The sequence below is a fragment of the Podarcis filfolensis genome (genome assembly GCF_964270895.1).
Source record: "Podarcis filfolensis genome assembly, chromosome: 2".
Taxonomy (NCBI): Eukaryota; Metazoa; Chordata; class Lepidosauria; order Squamata; family Lacertidae; genus Podarcis; species Podarcis filfolensis.
In genome coordinates, this window is record NC_139605.1 from 101,142,554 (window position 1) to 101,155,094 (window position 12,541).

The 12,541-nt window shown below is 39.4% G+C and overlaps 1 protein-coding gene across 5 annotated transcripts in view; it reads right to left on the reverse strand.

Moving 5' to 3' along the window:
* The window catches only part of CEP112 (centrosomal protein 112), a 235,632-nt gene that overhangs the window by 209,461 nt on the left and 13,630 nt on the right, over window positions 1–12,541 (reverse strand). For all 5 annotated transcript variants that reach the window (XR_014544414.1, XM_083598626.1, XM_083598625.1 and 2 more), the window contains 2 exons: window positions 9,021–9,117; window positions 7,749–7,823 (listed from right to left, as the gene is read on the reverse strand). Coding sequence is in view for 4 of the 5 variants with exons in the window: in XM_083598626.1 (XP_083454752.1) it covers window positions 7,749–7,823; window positions 9,021–9,117 (172 nt within the window). In the remaining variant the exon portion in view is untranslated. The remainder of the gene's footprint in view (window positions 1–7,748; window positions 7,824–9,020; window positions 9,118–12,541) is intronic.

Genomic DNA, 12,541 nt, shown 5'->3' on the forward strand with positions numbered 1-12,541 from the left:
CAGTTTGTTGGTTCAGTTAGAGAAAGGTAGGTTCAGCTGATGGATGTTGTACATACAGTGGTACCCCAGGTTAAGTACTTAATTCGTTCCAGAGGTCCGTTCTTAACCTGAAACTGTTCTTAACCTGAAGCACCACTTTAGCTAATGGGGCCTCCTGCTGCCGCTGCACGATTTCTGTTCTCATCCTGAAGCAAAGTTCTTAACCCGAGGTACTATTTCTGGGTTAGAGGAGTCTGTAATCTGAAGCGCATGTAACCCGAGGTACCACTGTATATGCTTGTTAACAAATTATGTTCTAAATTACTACACTGAACCTGGAACTTCATGTTGAAGACAATACACAGCACCAGGAGTGAAACACATTGTGTGAAGGTGCTATGGTATATTTGAGGGCTTTGTATCCTTTATCCCTCTCTCATGTAGCAGCTGAGGAATAAAAGAGGGAGACGTTTGAGGACAGTGAGAAGGAAGGTACACTGAAAGGAAAAAAGTGGCTGTTATAAACAACAACAGAAGTCCTAGTAAAGTAGGGATAGAGAAACACTGAGAGGTTGTTTTTTAAGAAAATAAGCAAACAATTTTTAAAAAGGAAGAAATAAAAGTGATAACACAAAAAAATCTAACACAACAGGGCCTTTTCAAACTCTTCTTGATTTACTCAAACCTTGTTTTAAACTGCCACATAGGAACTGTGTCACTTCCTACTTGCTCTAATCAAATCCCTGCCATTGTTCATCCCTGCTTTATTTAAACCTCAGCCATTCCTTTTAATGACCAATTTTGAGTTGAATCCAGACTTAGGCATGCTTAGAGAAAACCCATTGAAATGAACAGGAAATTTATCACAACTACCTTAAGCCACATGGATTTCTACAAGTCTGTTCCAATAAGTCTGGATCCACATACTGCTTCAGTATTTGAGTGGAGATTAATTCTTTCCCTGTTGACTGGTGTCAAGAAGATGTTGTGCTTGTTGTACACATACAGCACAGACAGATTCTTTTACATACAAATTGAACTGGCAAGTCAGCCCAAGTTCAAAATTCAGAATCTTGGTGTGTTGCCCTTTGCCTTGCGTTAGTGAAAGCATCATGCAAAAGTAGCTATTAAGCATAAGGTAGAACAGATGCTGGGAACTATCCATAGTTTCACTCCCACTAGAAAGGATTAATAGAGAGATTTCAACACTACTTAGCATAATATTATTTGCAAGCCAGAATAGTAAGATCTGGGATACTAAAATAAACGCACAAAATAACAAAACTAGTTGCAGCCCAAGTATGTATAGGCTCGCCAACAGAGCACGATTTTAACTCCAAAGAACAGTAGACAGTCAGTCCTTTCTATTACACATTACAAATTTAAATTCTAGACCACGAAGTCTAATCTGCAGTGGTCCTGTATCAATGAGATATGTTAATAAAAGCTTAGGAAGAGGCACTAATAATCTTCTATTAGAGTTTCAATTACGAAAGGCAAAATTAGTCAAGATCATATGTCCACTGCTTTTCAAAATGTATCAAAACATGATTAGAATATATAACCATAATTTGTGAATAAAATCATAGGACAATACCAGCACACTTGAGAACAGGAGGGAAACATATTTACACTCTGAGGAAAAGAACCAACAGGTGAAGTCCATCGGTACAACACTGAATATCGAAATGTGTAAGGCAGGGCATGCTAGCGAGGTCCCTTAACAGCTAAGCTGGAAAATGTTTTTCTTTCCTAATCAGGCTGAGTAAAGAAAACTTCTTGGCTGTGATGCATGCATGTCTCATAGCAGCAATCAGCATCTAATAAGATGGAGAAGGAGGAGAGGGCAGAAGGTAAAGAAAGAGCTGTGAGAGAAAGGGGGCCTTTTCCCCATCCTTTGGACCCAATGAGAAACTCAACAAACTTGCTGTACCTGGAACTGGGTGGGTGTGGAGAGTGCAGTTGAATGGAACGCAGCTGTGGGCAGCTTAAGGAAGTATCATCCACCTTGGGCCTGCTCATAAAAATTAAGTCTAGTATGAGAGACTAGGGTGATGCCAGCTGTTTCCAGGACCTCTTCTTGTTGTGAGACTTTTGTGGGTGACCTGGGAGTTTGATGGACCCTGTGTGAGAACCCAGAGGCTGAGAGGGAGGGTCTGTCAGAAGGAAAATGAACTGATACTGATTTTTATATATTAGTAACATTGTATTATCGTAACCTTTTTTGTAATATTTTATTTAAGTTTTCTGTTGTTGCTTCAATTTTCTGCATACCTCTTAGAGATGTGTTTCCTGAGCAGCACAGAAATTAAATAAAAGTTTTTTTGAAAACCTATAAAGCAACACAGACCTTTTTATTTCAACAAGTCAGTTTTCTGATTTTATGGTTAATTATAACTTATTGAATTAAATGGGACTTTCCCCCCTTTCCTACCCTGAGGAATCCTGAGATTTACCCCCCTAAATCTGCTCTGGGGAGGGAGTCTTGTTGTGCAAGTGGACCTCATTCTCCATGGGCATACCCCATTCAGTGCATTCATATTTGAGAAATCTCAAAAGAGCGTAGTTTAAAGAAACTTGAATCTAAGAGAACCAAGCATAATCATGACGACAATATAATGGTAATATACTTATTAAAGGTTTGGAAACACTAAAATGCACATGTTTTCACTAGATTAATCAATGATGAAACATTTTGCAAATAGATGCCAATATTTAGTGGAACTACTATACATTGTATAGAATAGTTTGTCTGTCCATTTTTCCCTTTGTTCTCTGAGTTAAGAAGAAGAAGAAGAGGAGGAGGAGTTTAGATTTGATATCCCGCTTTATCACTACCCGAAGGAGTCTCAAAGCGGCTAACATTCTCCTTTCCCTTCCTCCCCCACAACAAACACTCTGTGAGGTGAGTGGGGCTGAGAGACTTCAGAGAAGTGTGACTGGCCCAAGGTCACCCAGCAGCTGCACGTGGAGGAACGGAGACGCGAACCCGGTTCACCAGATTACGACTCTATCGCTCTTAACCACTACACCACACTGGGTCTCTTGAGATATCACCAAACTCAGGAAAAGGATTCCCAAGGTGGGAAAAGTGGTCTTCATCCACATTTGGAAACTAGATCCCATTTTCAAACAAGATGGCAAACCTAAATATCACTTTGGTTTAACTTTGCATGTTTTATGACATAGTTTTGGCTGTCTCAATAACATCACCAAATTCAGCATGAGGGTTCCCAAGCTGGGGGGTTTCCACTGACAATTGGATGCCAGATGCCATTCTGAATCAAGATGGTAGACCAAATGTGACTTTGGCATGACTACACCTGATTTTCAGTATAATGGGTCCAAACTCGGACATTATACTATCCATTTAAAAAACACATGTTTTTGTTTCTAAAAAATTCCAGGAAGCACTTGCCTCTTAAAAACATATCACTATCCTCTATCTCAAGAGACAGATACATCATAAACACATTTGCTTTTATTGGGTGTGTGCAGGCAGCAGGTTATATTGAAGAGGAAGCTGCCCAAAAAGTGCCTCTGTGACAACTGATCTGTCACTTGTCCTAACATAGACACTACATCAATCTCCACCAGTAGAACCAGAGTACATGCTGGTGCCCCCTAAGTCTGAACTGTAACTAATCCGAAGTAATCAGATTAATTTCTCATAAATCTAGGCTTCAGAGGAAGTGCTAGGACTGTTCAGCTGCCTCCAAGCCTTAATCTTTTGCAATGTCATCACTATTACTTCTGCAAGTGTAAAAAGTGTTTGGGTCCTGAATTAAACCTGTTCTTTCTAGCACTTAATCCTGCTACAACCTGCACAACTAATACATGAAAACAGGACTGGATTCCCAAGTTCTCGCATCTCGAAAAATATTGTCATACTCTTTCAAGAGCATCGTTCTCATTTTGGTGCTACAAGAAACATATTGCTATCCAGGGACAGCAGCAATTATACAAAACCACGTGAAACACTGTTCTATGGAAAAACACAGCCAATTAACAGACCAAGAGCCAGAAACCATGAGGTCAAAGGCAGAGCCAGCCAGAAGGAGAGGCAGAAAATCCAATTAGGTTACCTATCTAATCAAAGAGGCACATCTACTTGCTTCAGTCTCGAGAACTTGAATCAATTGTTAAAAAGATCAATAGAAAAACACTAAATTTGTATGCAAATACAAATGTGTGAGAATATCCCACACTGTTTAATATAGTATTTAGTGCATTTTATCAGCCAATCCCTTTCATCTTACTGATTGTCTCCTTGATCTGCATCTCAGTAACACACAAAAGCAAACATATGAGCCATACATTTTTTTAGGCTGTCTGTGCTTCAAAACAAACAAACAAGCCAGTGCTAATGCTTTCAGCATGGGATTTTCACAAAATGTCATTACAGTGGAACCTCGGTTCCCGAACACCTCCATTCTCGTACATTTCGGTTCCCGAACACCGAAAACCTGGAAGTACCGGTAAACGCTTCCATTTTCAAATGTTTCTGAAGCCAAACGGGCTTCCAGAATGAATTTCATTTGGGAACCGAGGTTCCACTGTAACTTATGCAAGGCCAAGGCCAAAAGCAGCCCTCCTCAATCTTGGGTCTCCAAATAATGTTGAACCACAACCGTATTTGACTATTGGACATTCCAGCTGAGAATGACAAGAGTTGCAGTTCAACAACATCTGGTGACCTAAAATCAGGAAAGAGTCACTGAGAGACCCAGTATGGAGTGTTTATGCACTTGTCAACTGAGTTTTCTTCCTTCCTCAAAAACCTGTGGCCAAGTGAGTGAAGATGTGAAGGCCAAAGGGAAATGGAAATATTGGGGGTTCTCCCCCTTTTTATACCCCTAACAAATTTTCATCAAAGTTTAGAATTCTTGCTGTCTTTTTAAGTCTCATCTTTGCAAATGACAACCTGGGAAAAACTATTTGGATTTATTTTTTTTAAGAAGGTTTAGAAAACAGTAGAAAAATTCCTATGAAGTATTTTTTTTAGAATGAAAATGATGCTTTTGAAGTTGTAGGGCAATCTTACACCATTAGAGCATGATAATACTGACATATATAATGCTAAAATCCAATATTTCTGCACTTAGGAGTTGCTACCATCTTCATGAAGAGGACTATCCTTTATTCTAGTTTGGAGATATGGGACACAAGCATCCTGTTTCTATTGTCTTTTTATACTTGCACTGGGCTTTGCAGTCAACTTTTACACCTCTCTCATATGTCTATGATGGGGACACCCTACTACTGATGGTAAAACAAGCAGCTGATTGTCCTGCCTTCTTGGAGAAAAAGATTCAGAAGAAGGTGGAGCAGAAACGGCAAGAGACCTGTTGTGTGTGCCAAAGCCAAGGAGGGAAAATATGAAAAGTTGGGTGAGAACAAAGCTCTTAACAAGACTCACAACGAATGTAAACTACAACTGGGTATTAGCAATTTTGCTTATACCAAACATAAGGCATTTTCATTTAATTTTCCTAAATGCCAAATGGTACAATTTTATGTCCTAACCAGGTTATAAAACAATACATTATGTTGTTAAAGCATTTCAGCTTTGAGTAACCATTGCATATATTTCTCCCCCCACCACCAAAAAAATCAGGTTTTTAGGGTGGCAGGACAGAATTGCCCACAGCTTCAAAAATTCTGGAAATTTTACCTCTCTGCATGATTTTCAGAACAAGACATCTCAGAAACGACAACAAACAAGTTTAAGCATGCACATATGCATCATTAGATCCTAACAAAAACACTCCACTGTTATTGTAAACATACACACACATAAAAAAAAATATTATTGAAGAATACTGGGAAACAGTCCATTTCCTAATGAAGTCAATGGCAAATCCCCCCTTTGTAAACAGTGGTTGATTACACTCTTTGATCATAAGATGAGAAGCTGTTAAATAGGGGGGGCATACACTTTAAATCAAAATACTGAAATATAGATCTTAGGGAGCACTCCTAAAACAGGCTTTAGTCAGCTGAAGGGTGACTGAAGTAAAGTACGTACTGCTCCTCCAGCAGAGAGGAAGGCTCACCACCAGAAAAGCACTTGGGCCCCTGGAGAAGCACCCATTTTTGCAGCAGAAAGACCTGCCAGCAGAGACGAACTGTATTTCCATAGCAGTAGAGGACAAAAAGGGGTGTGTCACAGGCAGATTGGGAGAGGCCTTGGATCTGCAGGATCCACAGTCCCTTTGTTTCTCTGAACAAAACAAAAAAAAATTTTTTCCTTCCAGTAGCACCTTAAAGACCAACTAAGTTAGTTCTTGGTATGAGCTTTTTTTTTTACTAACTTAGTTGGTCTTTGAGGTGCTACTGGAAGGATTTTTTGTTTGTTTGTTTTGTTTTGACTATGGCAGACCAACACGGCTACCTATCTGTAACTGAACCTTTGTTTCTCTGGCATGCCCCCACAAAGGCCAAAACTACACCAGCACTTCTCCCCTTCCACCGATGTCAGAAGAATGGAAAACATTTTATAATGCAAAACAGGAACAGGATACCTTCCACCCTGACCAGATCCAGCACATCCACTCCTCCTGAAAATATCATCAGGCTGAAACCCCTTCCCTATAGTAAAAGGCTATGATGTTCGGAACTTATCGGATTGGAAAAAGTGTTGGGTAGGGGGAGGAAACCAAAGTTTGTAAAATAGTGTATGGTGTGGGGGAATGGCTAGAGACAGCCTCCCTGCTAGGAAACTGATAGCCAGTAAATTCAGGCCGTGTTTGTCTTTTTCATGCATCACAACATTAATGTATGAAATTTGCTGCCGTATGATTTGAAAATGGCAACTAGCTTATATTGTTTTAAAAGCGGGCTTTTGAAGAAATTTATGAAGGATAGGTGGCACCAATTGATTCTCCGGGACCAATGACATTAAAATTCTGATCAAATAACAAATTTGAGGAGCAATAGCAGGTGAGAGAGCTTTGGCTTTATGCCTTGTTTCTGGATTTTCCAGAAGGTATCTGTTAAGACGCCTTGGGAAGCCCAATATTGAACGAGATGGACTTTTGCCTGATCCAGCTGGGCTCCCTTTATTTACTTATGCAAATATTCTAAAGGTGGAGGAATTTTCTTTTTTCTCACTCAGCTTAATGTCCCTTGTAGTGTTATGAATCCACGGCATCATTTGTTCAGCAAATGATGAACATTTCATCATTTCAGCCTACCTTGAAGTGTCAAAAACAATAACCTTCATAGCCTACCTACCTGAATCTTCATAGCCTCTTAAGATTTATTCCAATTTCTTTCCATGCTAACATTATGGTTGATGCATAACATTAAACCAAATGTTTAAGATAAGCTGTGGCTTAATGCCTCGTGTACACTGCTTGAAAGCCCCCACTGTGTTCCTCTCCTGCTCCTTTCATTGGCACACCAGAGAGGAAACTAACCAGAGGCTTGCTTTGCATTATGTACAAACCATGGGTAATGGTTCATTACTCCCAAAATACACCACAAGCAGAAACCAAGATTCATTCTGGGCTGGCAATTCATGGTTTGTTTAAGGGAAACATATAATGCAAAGCCAGTCTTTGGCAGGCTGGGGAGCAAACAAACCAAAGAAAAGAATGGGCAAAGAGAACAATAGGGACTTCACAGTCCCACTATTTTAAACCATAGTTTAATCTGACTTGTGAACCAGGCCTAAAAAGACACTTAGTGACCATACTGTTGAGACTAAATTACAAATGCATTTTCTTCTAAAGCCAGCAAATCAAAGAAATGCATGTTTATTTTACCCCAAGATTCCAACTGTTGAGACGAGCTTCAAGGTCACTGTCATCCAAAGACATTTTGTGTGTGTGACGATCCTCCTGGAATATTAAATGTTCAGATGAAATGTTATAGCTGGAGCAAACATGGAGAAACAGCAAAGCAAAAAGTTTATCATTTCTAACAAGGAAATGTTGGCCAGTGTTGGAAATTCATTTTCTAGCTCCAGTTCAAGGTGGATCACATATTGAAGTTGCTCAGGCAATTTATTAATCCAAGCAGAAGTCCCAGCACATTAGCTGCTAACAGTGCAATCCTACGTACTGTATATGTACATACAAGAAAGTCCCCCAATGTTCACTGAAACTTAGTCCCTAGTATGTGCTTTGGATTACAGGCTAAATAAATATATTGGGGGCGGGGGCGGGAATGAGAACTGCATTTTATTCTGAACAGTCTACTCCAGGTCCCATAAATTTAAAGCAAGCCGTGTCTGTTTAATGCCACTACTCCCCATGAAACTGTATTTGACTGCTGGTATTTCTATATCATGCAGCTACAGTGAGTACCCAATATGTTAATCAATAACATGGTCAATCATCTAAAACCCCATAACCAATCAGTTATTCATGTCTTTGGTGACTTGCTTACAAAATCTCAAAAGGAATCTTCCCAACTCCTCAGCAATCTATAGAAGGCAACTACTACAAATATACACAAGTCTAGCCTTGAAAATTATTAGGATGGCCCTTGGTGATTGCCTTCTCTCACAAGTGGGCCATTTCGGAAACAAAGTTTGTATGATTTACCATATCTGATGAAAACACTCCCTTAAAACCCACGCTGTCAAAATGCAATGGCCCAGGTAAGACCACCATTTCTGGCTTCATAAACCACGGTTTATGGACCCAGGAATAAGCACCCCTTTTCCTTTCGCCATCACAAGTCCAGCACTGTTGAAATGTCAGTTGACAAACCAGTAAAATAAGCCAGGATCTTCATGTTGAAATACAAGCCAATCTCCATTGAACCTTGCCATGTATTTCAACATGAAGATCCTGGCTTATTTTCCTGATTTGTTAACTGACATTAAAACAGTCCACTGGTTAGGACATAATGAGGAATTTTGGCTTAATGCAAGCCAGGATCCTTGTGCCAGAGCAGGCATGTAACATTTCTGCATGAAATGTCAGGTTCTTCTCCTATTTATCACAAATTTCTTGCCTGTACGGTTCATGAGTCTCACCATACAAACTGACCATTCAAGAAATTTTACTGCAAATAGAAAATATTCTTACTGGTGTCTTTGAGGTAAAGTTGTTCTCTTCTGGCAGATGAAGTGGACTCATAGAACGGGACTTTAGTGCTCGCTTCCCATTATATGTATATTGTTCCCTATTGTAGGCAGCGGGGGGGGGGATACAAAACCAATTAGAGCTTATTGAAAACTATTGCTTGTTTATTTATTTCATTTGTATATCACTTCCCATGAGGCATCCCAAAGCAATTTACAAAAAACCATTTCTTTATTTATATTTCTATCATGCCTTTCCATCACAAGGGTATTAAAAGGCCATATGAAATTAAAACAAAACATAAAATATGTTGCATTATAGAAGATAAAGCCATTAAACAAACGGGGGCGGGGGGGAGCAGCTGCAGCCATTTGAACATCCAGGGATATTATATTCCTAGATTACTTTATACTAGCTAATTCCATAGTGACCAATGAAACATTTGCAAGCTTCTTTACATAATATTTTATGTCTTAGCTAATACTATTTCATTCCAATTAACCTTAAACTATTTGTTAACTGCCTTGATCCTCCCTACAAAAATAATCAAGAAGCATGCCACTGGTAGTTTAAGTGCTTTTTTTAATATAAATTTTATTTAAGATTCGACAATAACAATAAATCAACAATAACTAAAACATCAATTCATTACAGTTGACCATCTTTAACAATAGTTAATAAACTACAAAACATCCCTTTGTGTTAGTCAACTTTTCATGTTTAACTTTATCTCTTTCTTAGCAGATCAGAAAGAAGGAGACCAAAAGAAGAAAGTGAAAAGTGAAAAAGAACCAGAGGAGGACAGGGAGAGAGGGGGGAGAGAGAGAGAGAGAGAGAGAGAGAAAAGAAAAGAAAAGAAAAGAAAAGAAAAGAAAAGAAAAGAAAAGAAAAGAAAAAGAAGGAAATTAATAAAGAAAAGAATTGAAAAAAAGAATAAACTTCCGATTAGACTCATTGTATTATTATTTCTATTCTTCTTTCATAGACAGTTCCAAATTACTGTATTACTTTCTTTATTTTTATCAGATACCAAAAGCATTATGTTTCTTATTTTACAAGAATCATTCCAGTTCTGCCAGGAGATGTTTATTATTAAAATAGTTTTCCAGGTATTCTTTAAAGATTTTCCATTCTTTCTGTACTTTCTGTTTTGGATATTCTCTGACTCTCCCTGTCATCATGGCCAACTGCAGATATCTATCATTTGAACCTGCCACTCATTTATCGTAGGTGTTTTATCACTTTTCCAGTTTCTTGCAATTAAAATCCTGGCTGCTACTGTCGTGTACATAAAAAGTGGTCTAACATCTTTTTTGATTTCTGATGACATTATACCTAGGAGGAAGGTTTCAGGTTTTTTCTTAAATGAGAACTTAAATCACTTTTTTAATTCATTATAGATGTTATTCCAAAATTCCTTAATGGCTGTGCATTCCCACCACATGTGCATATAGGTTTAAGTGCTTTCTTGTTATTTCGTTTCTGAAAGCTGTGACCCAAGCATCCTTCCAGACCTTGACAGATATACAGGCTCTGACCAAGAGGCTGGTTCAGAAAGCCATGGTGGCTTTCTGGCATGGACAAACTACCTCCTGGTGGAAGCTCGTCAGCAGTGGAAATAGCACCGAGAAGAAAGAAGATGAAACTCAGCAAAGAGGACTCGTTTGCAACATTAGATAAAAGCCTTCCCCTTGCGGAAGATGAAGCACTCGTATTACATCTACTCAACAACCAAAGCTATCCCCCCCCCCTTATTTCAAAGCTATTTTTGTCTTTGTATCAGAAAGGCACCCGGTCAATTTGGTTACCAATAAATATTGCTGCAGACATTTCTGAGATCATGGTCTTTCCAACGGGTGGCTCTTGTCCACGTTTGTTAATTGCCTTACTTCAAATGTTGTGAGGAGGATCCTGCGCCCTTTTAAAATGTGGTTTTTTGGGGGGAGTGGGGGTTATTGGGTTGTTGTTTTTATTTTGATGATGTGCTTTGTGGTTTTATATTTTATTCTGTGAACCGCCCTGAGACCTCCAGGTATAGGATGGTATTAATAATAATACTACTACTAATAATAATGTAATAGTTTAGCAAGCTCAATAATTTATGTGTAACTTAGATAAGTTACACTTAGATAAGTTAAGGACGCGGGTGACACTGTGGTCTAAACCACTGAGCCTTGAGCTTGCTGATCAAAAGGTTGGCGGTTCGAATCCCCGTGATGGGGAGAGCTCCCGTTGCTCAGTCCCAGCTCCTGCCAACCTAGCAGTTTGAGAGCACACCAAAAGTGCAAGTAGATTAATAGGTACCGCTCCGGCGGAAAGGTAAACGGCGTTTCCGTGCACTGCTCTGGTTTCAATGTCCATTGCACCAGAAGCGGCTTAGTCATGCTGGCCACATGACCCGGAAAAACTGTCTACGGACAAATGTCGGCTCCCTCAGCCTGTAAAGCGAGATGAGCGCTGCAACCCCAGAGTCGTTCGCGACTGGGCTTAACTGTCAGGGGTCCCTTAGATAAGTGTTTTCTTTAAATGTGTGTATCACTTTTCTCCCCATCTGTGGCAATATACATAAACCAATATACATAAACAGCTAATGTTTCATGGGCAGTTGTCAAACTTATGGTAATACTTATTGGAAACAGTGGGAAAAAAAGGTTTTCTGGCAAATGACCTGTGACCAATTTGTGACGTGTGAAAATTCATTGATGAATGATTTCATAAATAAATGCCTCCAAAGCAAGACCTTGTGCCTGTGACATTTTACTATGCATTCACAAGTTGCAGGCCAGCATCATGTCCACGTGGCAAGTTGTAATGCCCATGCAAAATTATACTTAGCTGCGACGACACCCTAATGCTTTGCTTCTTTTTGAATCAACATTTATCATTTGCATGGAAGAGAAATGTCGCAGAAGTTCCCCTGTTTAAAAATAGGATTTCATAATAATGAACATCAAATTTCATCAGCTGGCTCCTGAATTTTCCTTTCAATATCCCAGCCGCCAATTCAAGAATAACCACATTGCCAATTGACACCAGTGCTTTAGTAGCTGTTACTACTTTTGCACTTTCTGCCAGGCTATTTCTCACAGTGACATTCTTGCCTGTGATGGGGGTTTGAACTTTGTGTTTTGAACACTGCTTTGAACATCTTACAGGGTTATACTGTTCCCTGAGGCAAGGCAAGATACCTTCAGCTCCTCAGGTGATTTTTTTGTATCTCTAGATCAGGGTAGAGAACCGCTCTTGGCACATCAGACTTCTCTATTTGACCCATGAGGCTGTCACCCACTCTGCACTTCATGTCAGACAGGTAAGGACAGGATTTGGCCTTTTTTTTTTTGTGCAGCTCCCAAAATGCCTGACCACCTTATGAACCATGCAGGGAGCTCTCAGGCACGCTGAATCTTGGAGCTAAACAGAAAGAGGGGTTCTCTTCCCTTCCCAAGCTTGCTGTGATCATAAATGATGAACAGAGTTTAGAACTGCCATATCTGATACACTATATAGCAGACTTTTCATTTCAG